This window comes from Asterias rubens, chromosome 15, assembly GCF_902459465.1.
Source record: "Asterias rubens chromosome 15, eAstRub1.3, whole genome shotgun sequence".
NCBI lineage: Eukaryota > Metazoa > Echinodermata > Asteroidea > Forcipulatida > Asteriidae > Asterias > Asterias rubens.
This window is the reverse complement of record NC_047076.1, coordinates 1,233,858-1,251,196: the sequence shown is the minus strand read 5'-3', so window position 1 is coordinate 1,251,196 and position 17,339 is coordinate 1,233,858. Positions and strand designations below refer to the sequence as shown.

The following is a 17,339-nucleotide window of genomic DNA, read 5'->3' as shown; positions in this document are numbered from 1 at the left end:
CGAATCTGCGAGATATTAATGAAAGAAGAAAAAAAAACCTTGTCGCACCATGGTCACACGAATTTGTGTGCTTTCAAATGCTTGTTTTCGAGACCTCAAATTCTAAATTCTAGAACTATAAGGTTTGATACATTGTTTTGAATGACAGAGGATGATTATTTTTCATTGAAGTACTATTCAATTATTATTTAAATTATAGTACTAAATTATAACAAATTATTATTCTTATATCCCTTTTTTGATTATATGGTATCCCCATATAAAGGCTTGTTTAGCTACGTTTCTTCAAGAAGCGAAATGGAAAACCAGTGATTACACAATTTGTACAAAAGAGCAAACTAAAATAACAGGAAATCTCATGCTTTTTTTGAACCAGTTTTGAGGACAACTTAGTCCGTTAGTCTCTGGAGGTTGGTGTTCTTTGGTTTAGTGCATCGGACTCTTGTTCTGGTGGCTTCAAGTCATCAGGGTATTGGTTCGAATCCCAGTCACGAAACTTTATGTCCTCGAACAAGACACTTAAAGGAATGTTACAGAATTGGTAAGAAACAAAAATCGTTAAGATCACAGATTTACATAAAACTTACACAGTCTAATGATGATGATGTTGAAAACATCCCTGGAAATATTTCTGTCTGAAATGTCATTATTTGATGGGAAATAATTAATCTAATTCCGCGTTTGGAGTTTATCGCTCAGTGAGTGTTTCATTCATTTTTGTTTTGGCATCGATGCAATGTTTTTTTTCACTATTTTCTTGTGACCCAGAGGGCTGATCGATCTCAAACTTCTACAGGTTTGTCAGTTAAATGGTTGGATTACATACAGTGCTTACACTGCCAAAAACTGTTTAGTTAGCAAAAACCAATTCTGTAATGTTCCTTTAACTATAATTGCTTCTTCGCCCAGGAGTGAATGGGTATCTGTGAGGGCAAAGATGGTTCTTGTGAATGATTTAACTTAATGCACTACTTAATGGCAACGTAGGTACGGGAGCTGAGATGGTTTATGGTATGGCTTTGCGCTAATAATGATCAAGCGCCATGAGTACAAGGAGTTACAAATTTGGGCGCATAATTAAGATGTCACTCTCATTATTCTTAATATTGTTTACATCTTCAAAAAAATTTTGTTTCTTACTTTCAGAGGCAGCTACCTCTTATCTTTGAAGGTTCTATGCCAGTTATGCAAATGAAGTATCTGTAATTTAATTATCTTGAAATAATGTTGAGGTGCCACTTATATCCAGAGATATATTTTAATTATAGGGAAGATATTTTTAAAATTGGTGTAAAAAATTCAATGTAAGAAATCATGTATTTTGAGTTACTGTTGGAAGGGTATCATTGGGAAGATGGTTGGTAAGTGTAAGTTAAAGGAACACGTTGCCTTGGATCGGGCGAGTTGGTCTATAAAAAGCGTTTGAAAACCGTTTGTTATGAAATGCATATGGTTAGATGGTTAGAAAGATGTTTTAAAGTAGAATACAATGATTTACACAATATGCCTTGAAATCGTGTGGTTTTCCTTTCACCTCGTGGACTAACACGGTCTGCCATTTATTGACTCCCATAAATGGCCGACCGTGTTAGTTCGCGACGTAAAAGGAAAACCACACAATTTCAAGGCATATTGTGTAGATCATTGTATTCTACTTTTAAAACATCTTTCTAACTTTTTGTAGACCAAATCGTCCGATCCAAGGCAACGTGTTCCTTTAAAATTTTGAATTTAAAAGGATTTACAAATTGACTGGGTTAATTCTCACAATTTGCAATATACGTTTTGTATTCAATCAAAAATAAAAGATTTGAAACAAACCGATGTTGCAACTGGTGAAATCATTTGCATTTATATGAGTTTTTTATTATATGATATTTTATTAGCCCTTACCTAAGCCATGCAATTTTGTCCGAATCACAAGGGGTAAGTCCAGCATTTTTGTCCTTGTGACCTTATCAAATTTTTCTTGAAAATGTTCACAAGGCTATATAGATAGCCTTGTGAACTCTCAAATTTTGCCTGAAAAAGTTAATTTTTTTGCAGAAAATGTTCACAAGGCCCAAATTTGATTAATTCACAAGGCTATATATAGCCTTGTGAATATTTTCTTGCAAAATTTGATAGGCTATAGCCTTGTGAACATTTTCTTGCAAAATTTGATAAATTTTCTTGCAAAATTTGATTAATTCACAAGGCTATAGCCTTGTGAATATTTTCTTGCAAAATTTGATTAATTCACAAGGCTATATAGCCTTGTGAACATTTTCTTGCAAAATATGATAAGTTCACATTTTCTTGCAAAATTTGATTAATTCACAAGGCTATAGCCTTGTGAATATTTTCTTGCAAAATATGATAAGTTCACATTTTCTTGCAAAATTTTCTTGCAAAATTTGATTAATTCACAAGGCTATAGCCTTGTGAATATTTTCTTGCAAAATTTGATTAATTCACATTTTCTTGCAAAATTTTCTTGCAAAATTTGATTAATTCACAAGGCTATAATATAAGCCTTGTGAATATTTTCTTGCAAAATTTGATTAATTCACACTTGTGAATATTTTCTTGCAAAATTTGATTAATTCACCTTGTGAATATTTTCTTACAAAATATGATAAGTTCACATTTTCTTGCAAAATTTGATTAATTCACAAGGCTATAGCCTTGTGAATATTTTCTTGCAAAATATGATAAGTTCACATTTTCTTGCAAAATTTTCTTGCAAAATTTGATTAATTCACAAGGCTATAGCCTTGTGAATATTTTCTTGCAAAATTTGATTAATTCACATTTTCTTGCAAAATTTTCTTGCAAAATTTGATAAATTCACAAGGCTATAGCCTTGTGAACATTTTCTTGCAAAATATGATAAGTTCACAAGGCTATAGCCTTGTGAATATTTTCTTGCAAAATATGATAAATTCACAAGGCTATAGCCTTGTGAATATTTTCTTGCAAAATTTGATTAATTCACCTTGTGAATATTTTCTTACAAAATATGATAAGTTCACATTTTCTTGCAAAATTTTCTTGCAAAATTTGATTAATTCACAAGGCTATAGCCTTGTGAATATTTTCTTGCAAAATTTGATTAATTCACATTTTCTTGCAAAATTTTCTTGCAAAATTTGATTAATTCACAAGGCTATAGCCTTGTGAATATTTTCTTGCAAAATATGATAAGTTCACATGAACATTTTCTTGCAAAACATGATAAGTTCACAAGGCTATAGTCTTGTGAATATTTTCTTGCAAAATATGATAAGTTCACATTTTCTTGCAAAATTTTCTTGCAAAATTTGATTAATTCACAAGGCTATAGCCTTGTGAATATTTTCTTGCAAAATTTGATTAATTCACAAGGCTATAGCCTTGTGAATATTTTCTTGCAAAATATGATAAGTTCACATTTTCTTGCAAAATTTGATTAATTCACAAGGCTATAGCCTTGTGAATATTTTATTGCAAAATTTGATTAATTCACAAGCCTTGTGAACATTTTCTTGCAAAATTTGATAAATTCACAAGGCTATAGCCTTGTGAACATTTTCTTGCAAAATTTGATTAATTCACAAGGCTATAGCCTTGTGAACATTTTCTTGCAAAATTTGATTAATTCACAAGGCTATAGCCTTGTGAATATTTTCTTGCAAAATTTGATTAATTCACAAGGCTATAGCCTTGTGAACATTTTCTTGCAAAATTTGATAAATTCACAAGGCTATATAGCCTTGTGAATATTTTCTTGCAAAATTTGATTAGTTCACAAGGCTATAGCCTTGTGAACATTTTCTTGCAAAATATGATAAGTTCACAAGGCTATAGCCTTGTGAATATTTTCTTGCAAAATATGATAAGTTCACATTTTCTTGCAAAATTTTCTTGCAAAATTTGATAAATTCACAAGGCTATAGCCTTGTGAATATTTTCTTACAAAATATGATAAGTTCACATTTTCTTGCAAAATTTGATTAATTCACAAGGCTATAGCCTTGTGAACATTTTCTTGCAAAATATGATAAGTTCACATTTTCTTGCAAAATTTTCTTGCAAAATTTGATTAATTCACAAGGCTATAGCCTTGTGAATATTTTCTTGCAAAATTTGATAAATTCACAAGGCTATAGCCTTGTGAATATTTTCTTGCAAAATTTGATTAATTCACAAGGCCATAGCCTTGTGAATATTTTCTTGCAAAATATGATAAGTTCACATTTTCTTGCAAAATTTTCTTGCAAAATTTGATTAATTCACAAGGCTATAAGCCTTGTGAATATTTTCTTGCAAAATTTGATTAATTCACAAGGCTATAGCCTTGTGAACATTTTCTTGCAAAATATGATAAATTCACAAGGCCTTGTGAACATTTTCTTGCAAAATATGATAAGTTCACAAGGCTATAGCCTTGTGAACATTTTCTTGCAAAATTTGATTAATTCACAAGGCCTTGCGAACATTTTCTTGCAAAATTTGATTAATTCACAAGGCTATAGCCTTGTAATTATTTTCTTGCAAAATTTGATTAATTCACAAGGCTATAGCCTTGTGAACATTTTCTTGCAAAATTTGATTAATTCACAAGGCTATATAAGCCTTGTGAACATTTTCTTGCAAAATTTGATAAATTCACAAGGCTATAACCTTGTGAACATTTTCTTGCAAAATTTGATAAATTCACACTGTACATTTTCAAGCAAAATTTGATAATTTCTTTTGTGAACATTCTCATGCAAAATTTGATAAATTCACAAGGCTATATTTACACGTATAGCCTTGTGAACATTTTCAAGAAAAACTTGATAAGGCCTTGTGAACATCTTCAGGCAAAATTTGATGAGCATTTTGTCCATTTTTGGCTTAAAATTGAAAAAAAATCACAAGGGGTAAAGCCAGCATTTTTGTCAATATTTGGCATAAAATTGGCAAAATCAAAGGGGTAAGTCCAGCATTTTTGTCCATGTTTGGCTTAAAAATAAAAAAATCACAAGGGGCAAGTCAAGCATTTTTGTAAATTTTTGGCATAAAGTTTGAAAAATTACAAGGCGTAAGTCCAGCTTTTTTGTACATTTTTGGCCTAAACTTTTAGCCTAAAATTGAAAAAAATCACAAGGGGTAAGTCCAGCATTTTTGTCCAAGCCTTCACAATCGTTTATAAGCATTACATCCTCCAGCAAAAATAAAACTCACCTAACAATTCAAGACAAACCACTGACCACTTGAATTAACTGCTATTTTACTCTCCATCTGTGCTGTACACTAGTATTTATACAAAAGTATTTAAACGAGGAAGTTTAAAAACTCCAAGGATACAACAAGTTGTAACCCCCTTGCTAAAAAGACCCTCAAACAGCGCCCTCGTTGAGGAAAAAGAAAGCAGATCATTGGATGATATCTGTCCTGGTGCATAGAAAAGTGCGTGTTATGAAAGTTGTCTATTGGCAATGAAAACACTGTTAAACATGTTAAAAGGAATTCACAATTATGTGCAAACTTAAGTGAACTCTTTTACATAGTTCAGTGCTATAAGGTATAGTTCAGTGCTATAAAGTATAGTTCAGTGCTATAAGTTATAGTTCAGTGCTATAAGGTATAGTTCAGTGCTATAAGGTATAGTTTAGTGCTATAAGGTATAGTTCAGTGCTATAAGTTATAGTTCAGTGCTATAAGGTATAGTTCTGTGCTATAAGGTATACTTCAGCGCTGTAAGGTATAGTTCAGTGCTATAAGTTATAGTTCAGTGCTATAAGGTATAGTTCAGTGCTATAAGTTATAGTTCAGTGCTATAAGGTATAGTTCTGTGCTATAAGGTAAACTTCAGCGCTGTAAGGTATAGCTCAGTGCTATAAGTTATAGTTCAGTGTTATAGTTCAGTGCTATAAGTTATATTTCAGTGCTATAAGGTATAGTTCAGTGCTATAAGGTATAGCTCAGTGCTATAAGGTATGGTGATATAATGTTCAAACTTTAAGTTTAGTATCTTTTGTCATCACACAAGCCTTCAATCTAAACTGGCTTTAAATCAGAGCGAATGTTTTTTCCCTTAGAAAATGTTTATCTTTGCCAAGAACGCTCAGACCCTTGATGAAAGACACTGGACACTATTGGTAATTGTCAAAGACCAGTCTTCTCACTTGCTCTATCTCAACAACATGCATAAAATAACAAACCTGTGAAAATTAGAGCTCAATCGGTCATCGAAGTTGCGAGACATTAATGAAAGAAAAAGCACTCTTGTCACACGAAGTTGTGCCTATTCAGATGCTTGATTTCGAGACCTCAAATTCTTAATCTAAGGTCTCGAAATCAAATTCAATGGAAATTACTTCTCTCTCAAAAACTACGTTGACTTCAGAAGGAGCCATTTCTCACAAGGTTTTATACTATCAACCTCTCCCCATTACTCGTTACCAAGTAAGGTTTTGTGCTAACAAATATTTTGATCAATTACCACTAGTGTCCACTGCCTTTAACCACTGCAGGATGAAGTCTTTATATCATCTTGCCCAACATCTTATATCTCTCAAGGTGGTATCAATGGGAGACTTTAAAACACTAGGTGGCAGCAGACTTACCAGCTAAAATTCCTTTACTTGCGTAGTTCTGAGTGTGCACATATTACCTTGAACAATGATAAGTCTGCCGCACCTAGCGTCCAAAAAGCGTCCATTCAAAGTTCTGTTTGGTCAAGGAATCCAGGTAGTTATAACAAATTTGCTTGCTGAGCAGCGTTGAAAGATTCACCAAGTTGAGACCTTCCTTGAAGATGCAGATTTCAATTCTTGAAGATGCTCCTTCTTGTTTAGGTGAGTGTGAATGAGGAGTAGTTCTTGGTAGACATCTGAGGTCCTCTTCCTACAGTTGCTTGGTGACGTGCTCTCTCAACCATCTTATCAAAAGTCCTATCAAAACAGAAAATATAGGATTTGAAGCAATGCATGGTGAGGTATCAATATATATTGGGTTTGCGGTAGTAGTCCCAGCCAATTTTCTATACCTTCCGCCTGGGTAGTAGTTAAAAAGCAGGAATTTTTTTTTCAGAACTGAGAAGTCTCCCGAACATCCGATAAATCTACCTGCGGTGGTAGAATTAAGCAAGACAGTTCTCTTAGAACAAACTCTACCTGGAAAGTAGATACACACATAGTGTTACCGCAAACCAAATATAAAACAGAAAATATTTATCAACATTTTTTGAAGAATGCTGCAGGTGATCCTTTAACCATCAGGTGCAGGATGCCGTGTCAAAATTGAACACGCCAATTTTGTTTCTCTGCTAGAATTCAAAGGCTTTTGTATTTTTGTGTCATATCAGGGCCTAATGTAACTGGCTCTGCTTACTGGGGTATTATGCGCTTACGATCACCGTTCTCCGCTTAGTCACAGTGTAAGCACTCACCGAATTTCAACGCTAGCTGTGTCGAAGAAGAATGCTTAGTAACGTGGAGTACGAACAAGCTAAATTTCAAGTTTGTCTAGATGGGTCTTAACTTCAACAACACCGCTTGACTTACACCGTGGACTTCTCCTTAATCTGACCTCTCATCTTAGGCGACTCCCTAGCAGCAACTCTACATCTCATCATAGCATCTTATTATTATTATTTTTATTCTTATTACTTACCCTGTGTACTTCTCCCTAATCTGGTCTCTCATCTTGGCCGACTCCCTAGCAGCCACTCTAGATCTCATCACGGCATCTTCCTTCTGAGCGGCCAGTGATTGACTCTTCATTTCCTTGTAGGCTAAATCCTCCTTAATGGTTTCTTTAAATATCGCATCATCCTCTTCAACCCTGTTCGGAAAAAATTTAATAAACACAAATTAAAATGCAAAAAAATAATCACTGGCCTGATGATTGGACCCTAGCAGAATCTTTCTCGAAGGCTTAAGACTCTGCTAGTGTTGAAACGTCGGGCCATTAACTATTTTTAGCTTTTCTATCATCGGTCCTTTGGTTGTTTGCAACAGCTAATTCTGTTTTCTCACAAATTGAAGAGTAATAGTATTTTAGTGGCATATCACTACCTGGTCGATTAACATAAGCAGGGCCCAATAACATGGCTCTTCTTACTTTGACCAAAGAATCGGCACTTAGCTGTTAGCGGAGCTATGAATTTTTTTTGTTCATCGTACAGACATAAAAAGTTTGATTTTAGATAAAAGTTTCCAATTTCTCATCACAAAAAAAATGTCAGGTAGCCCTCACCTTGAAGCGGCTGCCTAAGGGATCTTTCATAAAATTGTTTAAAACAAATTAAAAAACACTGTCATCAACTAGGAGGATTCTAAGATATCAAAGACTGACCTTTTAATGAGTTCCTTGTGGGTGAGTTCGCGAGATCGTCTTGCCAGTCTGGCTTTACTGGCCTTAGATTGGATGGTTTCATTAGCCTGTTGGACAGCTCTCTGCTGAGACTGGACAAAGAACAAGAAAGCTGCGTGTCAGATTGGGTATAACAACTGTCTTTTACACTTATTGAATTTGCAATGGTTAAACTCTCTGATTACTATAGTGAATGAATTCCAGGTATGAGGAGCAATATGAGAAAAGTGGGACTTGATGCTGACTTAAGAAGCTTGACAGAGTTAAAGCCAGTTATATTCGGTCGCGCGATTGAAATCTTGACGCTTGATCAAAAAAATCAAGATTTCCATCGCGCGACCATCGCACGACCGAATATAAACCGGCCTTTAGGTTCCAGGAGGCGAGTAGAGTCAGATGCTGAGCCAATTGGAATAGAAAGACTGATGCGTATCTTTGTTATACAGAAATTAATTAACCTCAAAAAGCTGGGTTCAAATTGAAAACAAAAATCGGACACTGACAAAAGTAAAGACATGGCTGGGGAGGACGGCTTAATATTTAGTTCTATTTACCATTAATGAATGATACTGTAAATGATTCTGCCATTGGCGGATATCCTCGTCATTGCTCTGACGTAACTGACTGCTCTTCTCTTGCAACTTCTCCTCCTTCTTTCTGTTACCATTGAAATAAAGAAAGTTAAAAGAGTTGGTTTAATTTATTTAAACCGAGATATTGATCAAAAATGTTGAGTTGTCAACCAATGGTTCTTTTCAGAACCAACACTAATCAAAAGAGATTTGCACATGGTGTTACCGCAAACCTCACCTAATTATACTCCATGTAAAGTTTCAAATCCTACTAACTCTCCCTTAAAATGTATGTGTTTTCAATTACTGTAAAGCGCTCTCACCTGTTGACTTTGATCTCATGTTGACGAAGCCATTGTTGGTTTTCCAGGTTGCGTCGAGATTGGACGTGTTTTATATGCTCTCTGAAAAACAAACGAATAAGCCCTGAGGAATATTGCCCACACGAAGAAGGAGAATAATGTCCTGCTCAGAAATATTGCCCAATCGAGGAACGAGATTTTGTTCTTTTCAGATTCTAGCCTAACTGCAGTGTTGTAAAACTTTGACTCAATACTCATACTTGGGCCAAACTCAATACTCAAGTGGAATTTACCACCACTCAAAGTAGGCCTGGGCGACTAGTGAAATTTACTTCTTGACTTGTTGCGCCTAAATAGTCGCGACTACAACACAAGTCGTGATTTATTTTTCATTCTCAAGATGCATTGTGGCAATTTTTGCTGCAAGTACAATATAGTAAAATTCAAACTGAAAATAGTGAACTATTGTGTCACTGACTTAAGAGTCTAATACTTACTCATTATATTTATCTAGAGAGGTTGTCATCGATGAATGACGTAATTTTGTCTGCCTTTGCCTCTGCTTTTGTTCCTGGTGGTGTAACAAAAAAAATGCAAAAAAAAAGCAGTTTGGACCACAGCAGAGTCTTTCTTAAAGCTAAATTGCGACAACACAACAAACAAAAGCAGGTACAATGGTGTATAAACAGAAGCAAACAAGTGGAAATAAATAAAAAGAGAGAGTCAAGAGAGAGAGCAAAAAGCACAGGATGAACAATAAAGACAGAGACAAGGTGGGGGTGGGGGTAGAGGGAAGGGACTAGATAACCACAAGAGGTTAGAAACACCAAAGACAAAATCAAAGGTATAAAGATGGAGAGAGAGTGATTAATTAGTGAATGAGACAGATTTAAAGTTAATTTGGATGACAAAGCTGGACAATATTGGGTCTCTAAACAGAGATTTGATTTAATTCAAACAAACATGACCTTCTCATTAAAGCCATTGGATACTTTCGATAATCAGTAATGTCCAAGTCCCACACTTTGTGTATCACAACTTATATATAAAATAACAAACCTGTGAAAATTTAGGCTCAATTGGTCATCGGAGTCGGGAAGAAAATAACGGGAAAACCCACCCTTGTTTCCGCACGATTGGCCGTGTCTTGACGTGTGTTTAAAATAAATCCGTATTCTCAATAGAATTGATATTGTTTTAATGTTTTCTCAAAAAGTAAAGCATTTCATGGAATAATATTTCAAGAGAAGTCTTTCACCATTACCTTCTGTAAACCCTGTAAGTTATTTGTAAATCTGTGAACTTTTTGATTTTTTTTCTGTTCCGAAAGTGTCCAATGGCTTTAATAACTAATTTGGGAGTACAAACACCCCATGAGACGGAGATAACAAAACTGAGAAAAAATGGGGTTGAAAGTCAAGTTGTTCATTGAAAAAACATAAACGCATTTTTTTAATGCTAGTTTGAATGTTTCTTTTTTAAGGTAAATTTATAAGGAAGAAAGTTACCAATAATTTTTTTTAAATATATTGCCTGTTGAAAAACAAAATGGATGGATTGAAGAAGAAACACACCAACCTTGACCTGTTGGTGGTCTTTCTTGTCTCTAAGCTGTTGAGCTTTCTCAAGACTGACGGCAATATGTTGAGATACAGAGTGACGATACTCCTCCTCATCTTCTTCTCGTCTCCTTAGAGCTCTCTCTTGTCTCTTCTTCTTCTCCATCTCATTGAATTTCTTCTGCCTCAACTGATGATGCTGAAACAATAAATAGGTTTTGCTAATACATTAAAGAAAACCTGAAGGTTGAAGAAAGGAAGTTAAAGTGTAGCAGGGGAAGGGGTAGCCCGAACATCTGACGTCACACTTCGTGAATTACGCCAAATACCAGCCTTAAGTCCGGATCCATACAAATGTACCTTTTACCTCGCATCCATTTCACATGGAAATTTGACATCAAATGTTACGTACATGTATATATGACACCATTACATGCATGTACAATAGAAACAAACATGTGCTGCTGACAAACAGCACCTTGGAGTCGGACCAATCAAAACACAGATATAGAAAGCTTACATCACTGAATGTTCATCAAATGAAATCACTGTATCCATTGAAATACATGTAGTTGGGCTGTAAGACCAGTGCCTTTCTTTTTCTCTGCTGATATGGACAGGGGACAGACTAGGGAATGGGCTATTCTCAATCTCTCTCTCTCCCTCTCTCTCAGCTGACATCTTGAGGAGGAGGTAAGAAGCTCAAGCGACTTTAAGATGGTTGTTAGGAAAGGTAAGATTTAGAGATTGCATAGTTGTATTTGTACCAGCAATGATTGCTGCTCCTTGACTAATCTCTCATGATGAATGTCTTGATGCTTAATCTCCATCTCAGCGTCTAGGATTTCTTGCTTCTTCTCATGACGTCTTTGCTTCTTCTGCTGTTCCTATTTAAAGATCAGTCAATGAATCAATGAATCAATTATTCAATCAATCAACGAATCAATCAATCATTACTCCTAATAATAACGATATGCAATTATAGAGAGCTCTTACACTGGGTACCACAGTGCTTTATAAGAAACTATACAATAAGCAGAAAGTAAAGGTACTAATAATGGGAAAGATTGCAATCAACCATTGAATAGGAAAGTTTCGAGTTATGTTTCTTGTAAACGAATTTGATGAGGGAGACAGTTCCAAAGGTATGGGACAGGTGCGTAAAATGAATGATCCCATGCAGCAAACTGAACCTTTGGAACTGCCAAGAGCGGACTGTCTGAACCAGAGCAAAGGCCAAGTCGTACGGGTTGGGTAATTCCCAATGAGACTGGTGAAGATATGTAGGAGCGATATTGTGTCGACAGTTGCATCAATGAATCAGTGAATCAATCAATCAATCAATCAATCAATCAATCAGTCATTTAACACCGAGTAAAACTGAATCCTTTCTTTAGGGAAAGTTTTCAAAACCCTCACACCTCATCTTATGTTAAAGCCATTGGACCCTTTCGGTAAACAGTACCGTCCAAGGCCCACACTTCGTGTATCACAACTTCTATATCAAATAACAAACCTGTGAAAATTTGTGCTTAATCGGTCATCGGAGTCGGGAGAAAATAACGGGAAAACCCACCCTTGTATCATGACATGTGTTTAAAATAAATCCGTAATTCTCGTTAACGAGAATTGATATTGTTTTACTGTTTTCTCAAAAAGTAAAGCATTTCATGGATTAATATTTCAAGAGAAGTATTTCACCACTACCTTCTGTAAACCCTGTAAGTAATTTGTAAATCTGTGAACTTTTTTTTTGTTCTGTACCGAAAGGGTCCAATGGCTTTAAGTTAAAAAACACTTGAAGTTGCGGAAAGTGGCTTTCATTCAGACAATCATGTCAGCTAACCTTCTTTTTCTGCCTGATCCAGTTTGAATCAGCCAGGTTCTTTCTCCGCAGCATCTCATTGTTGACCTTTGACCTCTCCTCGATCTGCCTCTGCTCATCCCAAGCAAGTCTCACTTCTTGTCTCGTCTCCTCAAGAAGTTTGTCATCTTTATATTTCCTTTCTAAAAGGTCCAAGATTTTCTGATCCTTAAAAAGAAAACAAAACATTGCAGATTGAAAAGGTGGCAACATTTTATTTTTTGTACAGTCAAGGACTAATTTTGTTTTGTCTGTTTTCCTTTCATTTTGTTTTTGTTTTACTGGGCCTTGAACACCCAGCATTTGAAGTCTTTATTATTATTATTAATTGTGGAATGCCAAAGTTGCATTTGGAGACAGCTCCATTAAAGAAAGAGGCTAAAATGAAACATCCTTTTCATCTGGCATTTTACACCTGTTATCTCCATGTAATTCTTGTTCCAAACAGTGGACCTAATTGGATCATGCACAAACCAGTTGCTGACTGCCCCAGGCAAGATAACTGCACACCGTTTAAGTTTCATGACCACAGAAATTCAATTTAAACAAACCCACTCGGTGAAAAGGATGTATATTTTTGTGGCCAAAAACTGTTGCCAATCCCTTTTGCTGATGTTTATCTGAAGTATTTATGAACACTTCTCGTAAGAGAAGATTTCTTTCCTTCAGAGACACCATGAAACGAGGCATTGGCTTGGCCAGCGCTGAGGAACTATGATCCTGCATGCTGGATCGAAACATCTGGACAAAGATCACTGGGCAGGCTTGAGCTACTACATGGCATTCGACTTGATGATGATTTGTGAATAAAGTTATGAATAGAGTTACGTACCTGATTAGAGAGAATACTGGCTGTAGACATTCTACTCTTCTCCGAGTTTCTTGATGAGCAGGATGACTGTGGCCTCTCTTGAACCCTGACCCTTGACCTAGCGAGGGATGAGATCGCATTGGACGTACATGGAATGGGTCTCTGGTTTTTGGACGGAGTGGATCTCGACTGCTTGCCTGAGGAGGTGACGTGTGAGTTTGTAGATTCATGGGACGGCAGTCTTGATGTAACATCAAGTGAGGACGGTGATTTGGATCGGTTGATGGTGGAGTTTGTTGAACTCTGGCGTTTGATTGAGCTGATGTTTAAGCTATCACCCTGACCTATTTCAAAATCTGGGATAAGAGAAACAAAACAAACCATAAATAAAAGCCTGCAGGACTTCACTTGAGATCTTTTGAGCTTGATTTAAATTATGCTTGAAAGCTGCCGAGTGCTGTTTACATCAAAGGTACCTCCATCCTAGCATCACATGACAAGGATCAGAGTACCCGCTGGACCACTGGCTGGAGTCCTTTTTTTTGTTTTCACCCCGCAACCGAACAAGTCTTAAAGTCAATTTTGCAGTAAACAGTTCAGTAAAAAGTTTGGCAAGCAATTGACAAAAAAAGTTAAGGGAAACTCCTGCTAATAATACACAAACCAAACAGTACATTCATATTGTGAATACCATTTCTCAAAAAGTGAGTCAGTGGTATCACAACAGTGCTAATACATGCAAGTGCAAAAAGTGCAAGGGATGCAAACCTTTTGGATGAGTTGTCCTGGAATAACCCTGGTCGAGCTTCTTGGATTGATTGATGGAATGAGGCCTACTCTTGGTAAGTCTGGGAGTGGAATTATTTGCATTGTCTTCATTTTCTTTTTCGATGATTATCCCTTCCCTCAGACGTCGACACTCTTTGAGGTTTCCTTCAAGAAATACACCATTAAATGAGTTTTGTGGGTTAAGAAGTAGTTTGATTTATAGTTCTTGGGTACACAATATTAAAATAATTTACCGGTATAGCAAACTTTTAAAACTTGTTAATTTGTAAGTTATTTCAAGACACCAGTGACTACTCTGGCAAAAATGGTCAAAATTGCACAACCAGAAATGTTTTACCATAGATGTCTCGCAACCCTCAAGTCTGGGACCATCAGGAGGATGGAGGGTTACAATTATCGCAACTAGTTTCTGCCATACTCACTTAATCGTTGTTGTTCGTGTAGATTGTAGAGCATCTTGGCATTACTCAATGGTTGACCCGTCAGGAGACATTCTTCTTCAAACTTCATCAGGTCCTTGTGTAGTAATTCAATAGGCTGAAATAATACAGAATCATAAATGTTATTCTGTTGTTATTATTTTTTACTTATTTTGACATGTAACCTTTGAAGTGTTTTCTAGGGATTGGTTATTTTTCAAAATGGGTTTTAATTAAGGATGTCTTAATCAGGTAAAGTGCATTTTGGAAACGGGTACAAAAAGGTAGTAGTGGGGCTCTGGCAGCCCTTGAATTTCATTCTTGAAGGGCGCAAAGCCTTGACAGCAAATTTTCTGTTGTAAGGGCGCTTCTTGGAGGAAAATTTTAATTTGTATGGGAACTTTGCAAAGGGCACAGCAGCCAAAGCACAGAGCACCACAAATTCCCATATTAATCAGCCAATTTTTGGACAACTTTTTTAAAATCAATTTCCTCTTGCAAGGCCTTAACAACTGTTCAAACGGTGACTTCGCTATATTCCGACAAGCCTGGTTCATACTTCCTGCGAATGCGATGCGAATTTGATGTGAATTTGACGTCACAACCCCTCTTCCGCTGCGATATTCACAAGAGAGTTGAGCACAACTAAACTCAGTGCGAATTTCGTTGCGAATTTGTGACATCAACATTCGTATTGCATTCGCATTCGCAGGAAGTATGAACCGGGCTTTTTAGGGTTAAGGTTAGGAAAATACACAAAGGGTATCGGAACATAGGGTTGATGGAATATAGGGGTGTGACCATTCAAATTGCCTGTTTCTGGATGTATACATTCTTTCAAACTTTCCAAGCAGGTAAGGATAACAATTGGCAAGCAGATGAAGCGGCCAGTCAGATGGAATTCTAGCCCATTATATGGCGATTGGATGGATATTTTCAAGTAATTGAACAAACCTGAACACCGAGATGAGTGCATGCCTCCAGAGATCTTGGACTGGTTAGGATGTACGGACTACCGTCAGCGTCTACACTCTCAAAGTTGTATAAATCCAAGTGTAGATTGTAACTGGATTCATTCCAATCCATCAGCGAGCGTCTTCCTTCATCCCATTGATTTCTTAAAGTTGAGGACATCTTTCAATGTTTGTTCTGTAGGCCTATAATTGATGAAACTTTAAGTTGTTTGATTAAAAAAAAAAAAAAAATACTTTATTGAAAAAAGTTTGTACAACCACAGAAGTAAACAAATATTAGGACTATACGTAGCACACTAAACATGCAAGAATCTAAATACTGCCTGTATATGCAAGGTCTAGCCAAAAACAACAATTTAGAATAATTAAAAACCCATATATATGTATGCAATTAACCATAGTTGCAATAACGTATCCCTTCTCCGGCCGTCAGGAGGGGGGTTACATTATGTTATCGTAGTTAGATAACGTAACCCTCCTCCCGACGGCCGCGAACCCTTCTCCAGACTGCCGCCAGGTTGCAGGAGGAGGGTATACTGGCTAGACTTGACCTAGGTTGAATTTTGAAAATCCTGTTTTTTAAAGTTTCAACCTTTTTCTTTTTCAAAAATTGGTAGAGTTTAAATTAAAGGCAGTGGACACTATTTTTGGTAATTTACTCAAAATAATTATTATCATAAAACCTTATTTTGTAACGAGTACTAATAGGGAGAGGTTTAGTATAAAAGATTGTAAGAAACGGCTCCCTCTGAACTTGTGACGTAATTTTTGAGAAAGAAGTAATTTTCCACAAATTTGATTTCGACGGTTTGAAATCAAGCATCTGAAAGCACACAACTTCGTGTGACAAGGGTGTTTTTTCGGGTAACTTTCCGTACGGCGCCACCACTTTTTCACAAATGATATCTCATTAAAGGTATATTAGATACTATATTATTTCTTATCGAATGAAAAAGTGGTGGCGCCATACGGAAACTTTTCCATTTTTTTCTTTCATAGTTATCTCGGCGACCAGTCGAGCTCAAATTTCCACAGGTTTGTTATTTTATGCATATGTTGAGAGACACCGCGTGAGAAGACTGGTCTTTGACAATTACCAATAGTGTCCAGTGTCTTTAATAAAAATGATTGACAAAAATGTTAAACAAAAACAAAATCACCAAGATTCGAGCAGACCAACAGAACATGATTTAATTTCAAAGAGAGAGTGACAGCACAAACTGACTTAATGGGAGCTACGCACGTAATTTTATACCGACCCAGTGTAATCACCTTTATGTTCATCACAACAACACACACACCCAAACACACCCATGACAGACGTGACAGCGGGCCGACCGTTGGGCGGTTCCACTTCATATGCCACTCAATTGCATGTGCAAAGCTCCTGGCTGAACTCTGAAAGTGACAGCTGGACTGGACAGTTTTACCTAAAGTAACCTCTAGGCTGGCTATTAATTCGCACTTATTCTAGCTCTGAAATACTGTAAAATACCCATTAATTTAAACACAAGAAACGTCTATGGTTTTTACCTCATCACTTGTTCGTTGGCGTTTTGAGCAAGTTTGTCGGCAACAGAAGCTACGAAGGTCATCAATAAATCAAATTTTGTGCCTTCAGAAATTTTACAATGTCAAAGGTCATGATGAAATAACTTTACCTAGCTGTGAAAATTTAAGTCATGTATTAAAATGTTAAACTCTTTGTATGCACCAAAATAAAT

General features: G+C 36.1%; 1 protein-coding gene across 1 annotated transcript; it reads right to left on the bottom strand.

Moving 5' to 3' along the window:
* Positions 1–6,407: 6,407 nt before the first annotated feature.
* On the bottom strand, positions 6,408–17,227 carry LOC117299986 (coiled-coil domain-containing protein 177-like). Its single transcript, XM_033783622.1, is given in 14 exon segments — positions 6,408–6,902; positions 7,624–7,794; positions 8,308–8,417; positions 8,880–8,982; positions 9,221–9,297; positions 9,663–9,770; positions 10,778–10,957; positions 11,526–11,645; positions 12,605–12,790; positions 13,455–13,789; positions 14,202–14,366; positions 14,645–14,759; positions 15,596–15,813; positions 17,149–17,227. Coding segments are annotated over 13 exon segments (1,950 nt in total). The 5' UTR covers positions 15,776–15,813; positions 17,149–17,227; the 3' UTR covers positions 6,408–6,802.
* Between the last annotated feature and the right edge of the window lie 112 nt (positions 17,228–17,339).